Source organism: Pempheris klunzingeri, chromosome 9 (genome assembly GCF_042242105.1).
Source record: "Pempheris klunzingeri isolate RE-2024b chromosome 9, fPemKlu1.hap1, whole genome shotgun sequence".
NCBI classification, from domain to species: Eukaryota; Metazoa; Chordata; class Actinopteri; order Acropomatiformes; family Pempheridae; genus Pempheris; species Pempheris klunzingeri.
In genome coordinates, this window is record NC_092020.1 from 2084620 (window position 1) to 2097141 (window position 12522).

The 12522-nt window shown below is 44.0% G+C and overlaps 1 protein-coding gene across 1 annotated transcript in view; it reads left to right on the top strand.

The window, feature by feature from the left end:
• The first annotated feature begins 1393 nt into the window (after window positions 1-1393).
• LOC139207718 (glutamate receptor 3) overlaps window positions 1394-12522 on the top strand; it is a 73414-nt gene continuing 62285 nt past the window's right edge. Inside the window, exons 1-2 of the mRNA XM_070837466.1 lie at window positions 1394-1472; window positions 1966-2124. Coding sequence (XP_070693567.1) covers window positions 1394-1472; window positions 1966-2124 — 238 coding nt within the window. The remainder of the gene's footprint in view (window positions 1473-1965; window positions 2125-12522) is intronic.

A 12522-nucleotide genomic window follows, 5' to 3' on the forward strand; every position in this document is an offset into this window, starting at 1 on the left:
GTGAGTTGTGGGAGTATAGATCAACTTTGACCCCGAATGGAAAGGAAATCTGCTCCTCTGATGACGAGGTCATACCACAGCATTACTTGATTGACAGGAATGATTAAAAGCAAACCTTCAGACACACAACCCCAGTTACAGTGGTGTCATTCAGTCAACGTATGTGTGTCTATATATATATATATATATATATATATATATATATATATATATATATATATATGTTCATCTGTTGATGTGCGGCTTGTTTGTCAGTGACGTTTGATCAGCTGCATCACTTTGTAGCAGAGCTCTTATTTCTACCATTCATTCCATTTTTTCTTCAAGATCAAGTTACACTCTGTTACAGTGCACATCTGTCAGTTCTACAAAGTTGAAAACAGGACACACAGTCTGTCCCACGTTGATGGGAACTCAGTGCATTGCAGTATCAATAGCCAAAGACTTTGTCATTTGCAATGCAATTAAAAACTCAATTTTCAAAACGCTTTGCTGAGGGTGATAAATGGGCCAGTAATCCTGTAATTGTTCTCTCTTAGGCAGAATCACAGGAATGACAGATGTTTCATTAGAGACAGAGTAAAAGTAAATAAAATGAGATGCAGGTTTACAGAGTAACATCAGACAGTTGGTTATGATCAAATCTCCAAAGAAAACTGAAGGTGTTCTTTTTTTTTTTTTTTTTTTTTTTAATATGTTTGTATCATTTCTGGTGAGACAAACAAAGTTCCTCCAGTCACTTCCAGGCTTCCCACGATCACTTTCAGGACCAGAGACAGCTCTGTTGGCTGTCAGCCGCCCTGGATAGAGTCAGGTTGCAGAATGAATGAAAAAGAGACAACACGGGCGCTTGAACACAAACTTTTCAGACCTTCCTTTAGCCGCAGTTCTCCGTGATCGCTGGCACGGAGCCTCTCCGCAGGTCCTCCTGATATGCAGCAGCTGGAAGTGTCCAGGCTGCTCGGAGCCATTGGCCACCTGAGATTGCAGTGTTTCCATTGATTGGGCCAGCAGAAGGCTGATATTGACAAGTGCAGCTCTCGTTCCGACTTGTCATAATGTAACGGGCCGAGGCTTTTTAATTTAACGTCAGATCAAGTTTGACCAACACTGGCCCGCCGCGACGGGTCCAATCGGAGTTCAGATCAGCTCCCTCTCCCCCAGCCACCCCTCCCCTCTCTCTCTCTCCCTCCCTCTCCCTCCCTCTCTCTCTCTCTCCCCCTCTCTCTCTTAGTTTCTCTGCAGCTGGGCTGCACCTCAATGAACCTAATTGGTGCACTGTGAGCGACCATCATCTTTCCACTGGATTTCCATCGCGCCCGGTTTCCATCTAGAACATATGAATCTGCTGAGACAGACCCTTTCACGGAGTTGAACAGATAGGTCGGAGAAAATGGCACAACGCGTGGTTTTGTTTCTACTGTGGCTCTTTGACAGATCATCCGCAGGATTCCCAAATCAGATCAATATCGGTAAGTGTTTGCCATGTTCAAAGGCTGCAGATTGGAGGGGGTTTGTGTGGAGTAATCAAATGCAAGAATGCAATTTTTTTTTTTTTTTTTTTTTGTACCGGAGAGACCCGCATGGAGCGCGGAGCTCTGCGCAACCATACAACTTGATTTTATATGTGCTGCAAGCGTGAAGCCGCTGATTGTGTAAAACTATGCAGATTAAAGCTCCATTTAATGCTGACTGTGCCACTGTAATCATTGTCTGAGAATAAGTGGAGTGTAGCCTTTAATAAGGGAGACGACCAGGTCCCCCGTTTGATCCGGAGAGTTACAGACAGGCGCGCTGGTCAGAAATGCACGATAGTTCTCTGAAATGACAACCAGCCTGCTTTATGTGACAATGGCACATATGGAGTTCTTCCCTGCTGAATAAAATGTGGTCCCAAACTGGACCAAGTGGCACGGATGCGGCTGTGAAAGCGTTGGTACTGATCTTGGTTTTCATCTCTTTAAGGGGGACTGTTCATGCGTTCCACGGTGCAGGAGCACAGCGCGTTCAGGTTCGCCGTCCAACTCTACAACACCAACCAAAACACCACTGAAAAGCCTTTCCACCTCAACTACAATGTCGACAACCTCGAGTCGTCCAACAGCTTTTCAGTCACCCATGCGTGTAAGTGTGCTCCTGTTTCAGTCCTGTCCACATTCCCACCACTTGTGTCCACGCAGAATGAGCAGAATTCTTGATGTCACACTCCCACAGCTTATAGAGGCTCCATCTCAGTTCCAGGAGAAGCAGGCAGGTTCATCCCACTTCACTCTGGTTCCCTAAAGTCTCACTGGAAATCATGAGAACACTTAAAAATACTGACTTTTCCAATCCACACAATGTTTGTCCCCTATTTATTCTCTATATATGTCTAAGGTGTTACCACAAAATGCTTAAATCCTTTCTTTAGAAATATTTATTTATTTTCACAGAGACAGGATCCATGGTTGGACACCACAGGACTGTTGTCACATTTACGGCACTTGTGTCCAGCTTGAGTTTTACAGAGGTGATATTTTGCATATCCATGAAATCCACAATATAAAATGTGTTTCTCCGGCCACATGCTGCATACATGCTGGCCTTGAGGAGAAAATGCTGCCATTTGCGCAATGTGTCAAGGACTCGGCAGGAGGAGATCACATGTTGAATTACGGAACAAATTGGATGGAAGCGCTGGATTATAAAACTTGACAAGTGTTTGATACATATTTTCATCACATTAAAGATCCACTATTCAAGATGAAAGGATATAAATTGGTTTTATAGCCACACTTGAGTTTCTTCATTCCCTCTCAGTGGGTCTGATTATTTGGTTGTGGCCCTATCCCATGGTGCTACTGGTGCAGTGGCATATCCAACAAATAACCTCTGTTTTCTATACCCCCATCTGGCTGCAGTTGCAGAGTGGACAAAAGATGAAGAAACAGGCTTGAGAATGTCATTTTGCAAACTCAGTTTAAATGATGAGTTCAGTTTGCTGCTCGTCTCCAGCTGTGGAGACACGGCTCAGTGTGACTGGTGCGGCTGAGTCCCTGTAACCCCTCTGTGGCACACTCATAATGGCCTCTCTGACTCTCCTTGTGGCAGAGTATCTCCGCCTGCTCCGTCCTCTTACTCCCCCTGTGTTACAGAGCATCTCCCCCAGCATTGCAGAGTCAGCTCATTAGCACCCAGCCCTCATAGCACCTCAACGCGCTGTCATTGGGTGAAAGGGGGGAAAAAAAATCCATAGCTCCCCAACCAACGCCAGCAAATGAGTTGGGCTTAGACCTGCAGAGGAGGTGGGTCTGAGCTGTGAGGGAGATGAAGAAGAGCGTCATATCACAGGCAGCAGAGCTGCAAGTGCCCTAACGAAGGCATCCTTAAGAAACAATAAGCAAATGAGAGTGAATAAATAATAGATAGTGCCATGCAATTTCACGCATGTTGAGGAGGAAGGGAAGCATAGGAGAAAAAGGCTTGATATCAGAATCTAATTAAATTCAGGGGCAGACAGAGCTTTAGTGAGAGGAAGGGGTTCCTGTGGGAGCAGTGGCCCCATTTCTTGTTTCTTGCTGCCATGTCTCAGCATCTCCATCAAGAGCACTGTCTCAAGACTGCCTTGAACTTCTGGTGCAAGAAAAACTAGGAGATTTTAAAATGCAAAGAAGAGCTTGGAGATGCAAAGATAGGAGAGCGATTGCCAAATGTCATTCGAATGTCTGATGAGAGCGTCTCTTTTGTTTTGATGTGCTTATTAATAATTTGTTCAGCTTGAAATTTCTCCTCTGTGCCGAATGTTTAGCCTGCCACATTATACAGGAAGAAGTTTTATACCTAACGCTCTAAAAGTCCTCCACTTAATTGAAAAACAATCAACAAACTTTGAGTACAGGCTGGTCTTAGAGCAGCCCGAGATGTGATTTTCTTTCTAATCTGTTTTGTGTAATATGCGATCTGAGACTTTTTTCATGGTAGTGCCCTGAGACTCTTGTCAAGCTGAGCTCGCAAACTGCAGACAGCTCATGCTGAGCTCACAACAGTGCACAAGCACCTCAGATTGTCTCTACCAATGTAGTGAACAAAATAGAGATGACGGTTATTAAATATCACTTATCCGCTGACTTCCAGGCCTTCCAGGCTTTGCCGCTGGTGTGTGAGGACCTCCCGTGCTCTGGGTTTTAGATTTGTCAGCGCTGTTGTTTGTTCTGCAAGCTGTCACAATTATTTAGTGGACATTCAAATTTCCTTTGTCATCAATAGCCCCATGTGGATGACTCAGACCTCTGTCAGCAATATCACACATCTATTTTATGATCGGGAGCTCTGAACTAAGATTTTACAAAAGCGGCATTTATGTGGATTTGGGGAGTAAATCTATTTTGAGGCAAGCTCCATTGCTTTGATCAAGATGAGATGTGGCTGCCTAAGGCCTCGCACAGTCGTCAACATGACAGCATTTCTCATGTTCTATTCGGACTCCGCTTTCCTTTAAGCTGATGTTGTTTTGCTTTAGTGTATTCGCCCTTTACTCTGGGACACTTACTGTCAATGCTCTCTCCTCTGACTCATCATGTAGATCACTCCCCCTCATTTGCTGTACACCCTCTTAAAAGATGCAGAGGAACAATGGTATATGCATATAGTCATTCAGATTAAACTTTCTATAAATATGAAAATCCTTCGGCATGTTGAAGGCACAGTCCTGTGTCAGAACAATTTCTTTCAACTCAGTTTAAAGCTGTATGCTATTAATTGAATTAGTGACCGGCAGCAAAACAATGTGTGACTTCAGTAATCCTTCAGGCTTGGCTTTGTACTGCAGAGGCATGGTGTGTGCTTTGGTGGCAAGACTGTTGTTGCTTTGAAGTGACATCAGAAATTGTGAAATGTGTAATTACCAGTGCAGGGTCCATAATAGCTGTGGAAGCTGGGAGTCAGGTATGCTCGCAGAGAAGACAGGAGGAGTTCAAAGCAAAGGGTACTAGTTTGAAGAAAGCAAAGCAGACAGCATTAATGTTCCTGATGGTCACGGCTAGCCAGTTTAATGACACCGCCATCCTTTTCTCTCCTGTTTACCCTTCTTCTTCTTCCTCTTCCTTTACCTGAGGCGAATAAAACATCAAGCCCCCCTCCGCCTCTCCTTGCCACGCTATTTATTAGATTACTCGCCTTGATTCCTGTTAAAGGCAAATTTTGCAATGCTTGGCTTTTGAATCTCATCTCCCTATTCCTCATTCCTCATTCTGTCATTAAGCTAATGGTCTGTGTCCTCTTTGCCAGCCTTTTTACATGTGCCTACCCCCCTTTTATTGAATCCTCCAGGTCCTTAAGCCCTGGCAGTAGCAGATGCTTCTTTGGCTGTACTGTTCAGCCACCATCTCCCACCCCAGTTAGTTACTGGGAACGAAAGTTACTGGGACGAAACTGCTTCGCTCCAAGAGTATGGATTAAAAGACGCGCTAAAACAAGTCACTGTGACTGCATTTTTCATTTAGAAAGAAGAACAAGAGATAAAAGTGGAGTGATTGGAAGGTGCAATGTGTCTTATTTTAAATGGAGATAAGACAAGGTTAAAGGAATAGACTGACATTTTGGAAAATACGCTTATTCGCTTTATTGCCGAGATTTAGATCAGAATATTAACGACACTCTTACGTTTGCATCTGTCTAGCCTGGCACAAAGACAGGGAACGATGGGAAACAGCTAGCCTGGTAGCTAGAAAAGTTACAAAATCTGCCTACCAACACCTCTAAAGCTCCCCAATTAACATGTTACATCTTATTTCTTTAATCCAAAAACTGGAAGTGTAAAAACAACAATACGACCCCTCCGGCCCCTTATTTCTGGGCCAGAGCAGGCCAAGAAACAACTGCCAGGCAACCCATCAAGACTCCAGGTATGCACTGATGCCGGCCAAGAAATAGTTGGGAACATGACCCCCTATTGACCAGCAAAATGTTGTTTTCATGGGTACAGTGTCCGGATCAGACAATGTGTGGAGTCTGTATAGACGATGGCATTTCTTTTATCTGTCAGGAAGAAAATTCCAGCAGCAGTTTATTTACATGGTTTATTTACATGTGGGATATCCACATCACTGATTAGGATTAGCATGAACACTCAGCAGCGTAGGACACAACACAGTTTTACTTAGACACAACACATCCTCTGAAACATCTTCTTCACTGACCTTTACGCCCACCCAGAGAGTGCTAGCTCTGCACATGTTGCCCAGAAACACCAACAGTCTCTTTACTCCAGCGGCCTGCACTTTGACTGAACTCATGTGGCAAATGGCATATGTTGCAAAGCACGGACGAAAGGGCCCTTACCAAATCTTCACATGTATTGTTGTGCATAGCTTTTGGGGCTGTTGTCGGTGGTGGTGGTGTGTGAATGAATGGTAAACAAAGCGACAAGCAGACATGTTTTTTTGCAGACGGGCTATGGTTGAGAGAAGCTCCTCAGGTGATTGTAGTAGCACCACACTTCTTGTCCTTGCAGGCTGTAACTCAGCTTGAAAGGTGTGACCGGGGAAACGTAGCAGGAGAAGCTCGCAGAGAGAGAGAGAGAGAGAGAGAGAGAGGGAAAAGTGAGTGGTAGGAGGATAGAGATGAAGACTGCAGCAGGAGAAAGCAAGAGAAAAAGGAATTTGATTAAAGAATGTTTTAAAGCCTGCTTATACAGAGAGTATGTGTGTGTATGTGTGCAAGTGTGTGACTATGTGTGACTGAGAGAGAGAGAGAGAGAGAGAGAGAGAGAGAGAGACTTCTCCGGGCTATGGGGGTTGTACCAGGACATGCCATCACAGTCCAGCTGTGTTGGAGGCACAGATGGAGTTTTGTTTATGGCATGTGCATATGCATGCATGTGTGTGCACATATGTACAGAGGAACACGCACACAGACATTGTTGCCGTATATAGTCACACATGTACAGGCAGAGACGTCCCACCTCCCTTCTTCACATTTTTTTCCTGCGTTAATCTCACTGTTTTGTACTCCCATGACACACTTCATCATTCATCCAAAGTAAAGGTCAGGGTAAAAATAATACTGGCTCACCCTGTGTCTCCTTGTGCAAACAGCTAACACAATTTTGGAAAATACCATTTCTGAAATATACTATATCCAGGGTTGCATTTATGTCAGATGCAAAAAATAAACGAGCATCGAGTGTATTTGATAGTCACTGTGACTGTGCAAAAGCCTCTGAGAGAAACATGAGCCACTGTACAGTAATGTAATGGCGTGATTTCGAGGCCAGCAGGCCAGGCGGTCTCAGAGGCCTGTTGAGGTAGCTGGATGCAGGCCTCAGTCAGATGAGTGGTACAGTAACTGCCCTGCATGAGGTTATATGCTCTGGGAACTGCAGGGCCTCTGAGACGGAGCCGGACGTCAGCAGAATGGGGGGTGACTGACAGCAGAGTTCAGATGAGGCAGAGGAATAAAGGGTGGAGTCACACGTTATGATCTGACCTCTGGCAGAGTTATTACTGTTTCTTTAGGAGCACTACAACACAACTAATAGCAATTGTTACTAGAGGTGCTACACTAAGTGTTACTACTTTACGGCAAAACATTACACGTCTCACTGAAGCTTGGTAGTGATAAAATATCCGACATTTTCTACCGTTTTCTTGAAGTCTCGCTGGCATGATTACCATCACTGGTACAGTTTGTTGTGGCCACATGAGGTTAAAGCTTTTCATACAGCAAACACATATAAGGCAGGGAAAAAAAATTCCCAAGGCCAAACCTCCAATGGGAGCATTATTTTGACCTAATTTTCTGGCCACGAGATGCCCTCTGTTGCATTTTTATTTATTTATTTATTCTAAAATCAGCCACTCAGCTGAAGCTGTAATGAGATTCAAAACAGAAAACATAGAACGCACTCCAAGGCAGATTCAACACAATGAATTTTTAATCAGTATATCAAAAGATCCTCTTAAACCCAACCTGAGGAGTGTTGCTGTCGGAGTGTTATTTGTCTTGGAATCAATGACGCTAGCAGATGTTGTTTGATAAAATAACAGCTTTCTCCCCTCACTGCTGTGGTGGCTTTGAATTTCCATATAGTTTTCACAAACACTGGGCATTTGGCCATTTCAACAGCTATAGATTATAAAAAGCATATAGGGTAGGGACAGATTTTTGATTTGGAAGATTACTAAATCACATTTACATCGGTATTTTGAAAGATTGCCCCAGCTCTGGCTGTTATCAATTTTTTGTGGTGTGTTCAAACCTACTGTGGGGATGTTGGGGTCTTTGAATTTCTTATTGATTTCCTTTATCTATCTGCTCAACTTTCTAGGGCAAAAGTGATGAATTGCAAGTGAGAAGAGGGATTAAGGTGAAATGATTATGGATGAACTGTCACGGCTCCTTGAAGATATCATCACCTACAGCCCGCAATTATTTCTAACAGACAACACAGCCGACGTAGAATTACTGTATATAGTATTGTATGAACATGATAAATGATGCTTCTTATATCATACATGCTGCAGGAGTTCAGGGACGCCAAAGTGGGACATACATACAGATTGCTCATAAAGCTTTAACAATTGAATAGACTTTGTAGATAAAAAGATTTCCACAGCTATAAACAATTTACGCCACCGCCGAGCAATAAAAACCATGATGTCACCATTAACCGGCCAACCAAGGATGGGTTTCACGAATAATGTGTGCAACACTGACCCATATGTGAGCTTTATGGCAATCCCATGAATGCCAGACGTACATCAAGCCCCTTTTTCGTCAGCAGACATGATGCAACATGACAGCCCATCCATGCTCCACACATCTGTTCACCACTGTTCAAATAATAGGCTGGTTTCTGAACTATAAGTCAGCAATGACAGGCAAAGTCTGTGTTCAGTTATTGAAGATGATATCAGCACTGCGTTGTGACGAACAAGAGGAGCTGGCTGACCATATAAAAAGCAGCAATAAACACTGTGAGGGACCACACAGGGGGAGATACACAAAATATTAGTGGGGCATTACAGACATTCTTTGCTGTGCTCCATGCGAGGAAATGCTGTTTATGATAAGAAAAAGCCTGTACATGTGGTGCATTTCAAATTTAAAATGAACAAGGGGCAGGCTGCTATTGTGAACTATTCATCTCAGGTGCATCGGGGATATGTCTGCCAGCAGCTCAGCTCCACGTGATGGCTGCTATCCCTTTTTTTCCCTCAATGAGCAAAACCTCTCAAGGAGAGTGGGATATGTCGTTTGTGGCACGGATTATTTTTCATCTCAAAATGTCATTTAGCCTCATGCACTAGTTGTGAAAAGGCAGGAACTGGGTAGGTAAAGGAGAAAAAAGGGAGAGCATTTTCAAAACTTGTCACCTGTAAAGATCTCTCAGCATTTCTTACGTTCACTCCTCCTCTCTGTCTTTCTCATTTCCATCTCTCTCTCTCTCTTTATATATATTTAATCTCTCCCTCAAAGCCCATTACAGCCCATGTTCCTGCAGCGGTTGCAGTCACACTCAGCTAGCTATTGGCCATTCACTAGACTCCCCTAGAATACCCATAATCACTGAATCAGTAATCCCCTACTTGAGCCGGAATAGCACATCCGCATCGTGCCTCATCGGAAGTTGCTGCATGGGCCTGGCTTCACTGGGTCCAAAAGAAAAAGAGCGTACTCTGTAGTCTTCCTCAATAGGAGGTGCTGACTGCATTGTCCTAACCAAGGTCATATTATTAAAGAAAACACTTTTGAGCCTTTTAATATTTCTGAAGAACCCAGAAAAAAAGTATTAATTGGCACCTGTGTGCTGTCAAATCTTGTTGGTCCACTTCGACTGCATTATTGTCTTCCTTAGTATGCGTGTGGCGAGGTATGTTTTCCGTGCTAAAAACAGTCAAAAATGAAGGGGGACTTCAGGGCGGCGTTGTGATGAATACAAAACCTCAACAGGGAGTGTCACAATGTACTCCCCCAACTAGTAAATATTGGATCACAGTGCGACAGGGCTTCCAGCTTCCAGCTCTCCGTCTGCCGACTGAGCAGATTGATCCGCACGTTTCTGGCCTGTTTCAAAAGAGGCAGTTGCTAGCAGAGCCCTGCCAAAGCTGCATGTCTGTGCAGAAACAAGGGCTCCATCATTACTGATTGCTTGTGACAGTTCACAGTCGCCGGGCCACTGAAGCATCATAACCTTGTGAAACTAGAGTATGGGCACTCTAGCATACAGGCTGAAGGAGAGGAGGAAGGGAAAAATTGATATTAGCATATTCTTTGCAGTGAGACAGAGATAAGACATGCTGCACCATGAATAGCCTCCGTGGTTAATATTCACATCTTATGTAATGAAAGACATAATGCAGACCAACACCTGTGGAGACCGCGTGGACGTATCGACAATTACGGCAACTGTGATTGCAGTTGTAGATTGAAGACCCCAGCAATGCCAGAGCAGGAACTGTAGTTGTGTTGAAATAAACTGCTGATGACACTTGAATAGAAGTATCTTCTGGCAGGCGAACCCCAGCCAGTCAAATCACTTAATCTGTGTTGTCATCATCACAACAAGCGCCAGTATATTTGTGATTGTTCACTGATTCACATTGAATGCACGAGGTTAATCAAATCTGCATGATTGCTATTAAGGATAGAATTACAATCAAATGGCCATGAATAACATGCTTGGAATTCGGTTGTAGGCGACCATAAAGCTCCAAGGTGCTTTGAGTCATCCGCTGCTCGGCCTCAAGGAGGCGGCTGCCATCGCTGTCCATCAGTTTGTCCAACTTAAATTAAGAGGACATATTTATAGACGGGCAAGAGGAAAACATTTAATCGTGACGCAGTGGTGTGGTCTTACTTAACATGCTTCTTACCGCGATTCTCCTGTCCTTAGTGCTGACTATCCCCATGAGTGAGAATTAAGTGAACATGATGTGCTCGCTCAACCATGACACTCCTCTGTTTCTCCCTCCAATGGTTAATTCGGAGAGTGCTGTTGTGTGGCTCTTGCCATTTCACACATGGCTACATAAAACCTGTGGGCGGTTGCTCCCAGGCCGCTGTCCGTGTTTGTGTGTCCATGCATGACTGTGTGATGAAATATTGAAGTGTTCTATCATCGACCATTGGGTAGCCGCCGGCACGATTCCCGTCCCTTAATTTTATTTTTCTTTCCTTCTTTATCTCGGTGGCGTGGCTTTATTTTCTCCGGCATGGCGTGCAGATCAGGAAGGCAAACCTCATCTGGACCCATGACAGAGCTAATCCATCGCAGCTGCAGAATGAAAAGGCCGTTTGGAGTGAATCCATTCCAAAGGCCTCAATGGGAAGCTTCTCTCAGATGCCGGTGCCCTTTGCAGCCCTGACAGTGCGAGAATATGATGAAAAAGGCCTTGGGAGAGTTCAGTGGCTTAGCTATGTTTATGAGAGAAGGGAAGAGTGAGAGCAGGAGAGCGGCGCGCTTCTGAAGATGGAGAGATGAAGTGACCAACCACTGCGTTCGTGTTTGCCTGTATGTGTGATGTGAACTGGATTGTAAGTACATAGCGCAGCAGCTTTTCCCTTCTCTCTCTCTGCATACCTGTCTCTTATACTGAACTCAAGCAAGTTAAATGTCCACTGTATGCCGTCTGAGGATGTGTGAGGTGTTACGGCTGTAGTGGAGCTGCACACTTTCAATAGCATAATGGTTATGAAATGGACAGTGGCCAAAAGTAGCCTAATGTCCACTTTGAAATTAAAGGAATGTGAAATATATGTGAACGGTTGAAGAGACATAGCACCTTGCTCTTTCTAGTGTAAATGGACAGTGAGACTGAATAACATTCCTTTCTTGAATATGTCAAGGTTACAGACAAGTCTCATCAGTTCTCTTGCTTTCTTCTGAGCACTTTGTGCAATGTATTTTCCTCCTGCCCTTTGTAGTGCAGCTACTGCTGCTGCTGCTGCTGCTGCTGCTACTGTAGTCCCATCCCTAAGCTGTAAGGGGATAGACTTTGGGTCTTTTATGCATAAAGAAGCTTAAGTTTGGAATTCACTCTCAAGTGGCCGAAGTTTGTGGAAAGTCAGTGAACATTTCACTCCCAATTTCAGGGGTTTGTCTTGGAGTAAAGCTTTTTAGCCTTAGGATGCCGTGTAACTGAATGAAATGTTTAGGTGTAATAAAGACTCTTGTTGCCTGATGAGTTTCCTGTTGTAGAGGTTGTTTAGAAGCCATGTTATTTTTCACAACAAGCATAAAATCCAGATATAGTTTTAAAAATGTATAATACAATCTAGGTTTTTTGCGTCCCCCCTCACCTACAGCCAGTGATATCTGCCGTGCTTTTATTAGCCCAGGTGTTGAGATATCTATTCAGATTTCTGCATCTGCCCCAATACAGAGGAGGAAAGGAATGTTCCCTTTACAAAACACACTGTCATAACATTATATACAGTAATAACATTGTATTCACCAGAGTAAATACTGAGAACACAGCAGCATTTGTAAGAATAGGTTCAGCAGGGCAACAAATACGAGCAAGCGGGCGTCATAAAGGTTTA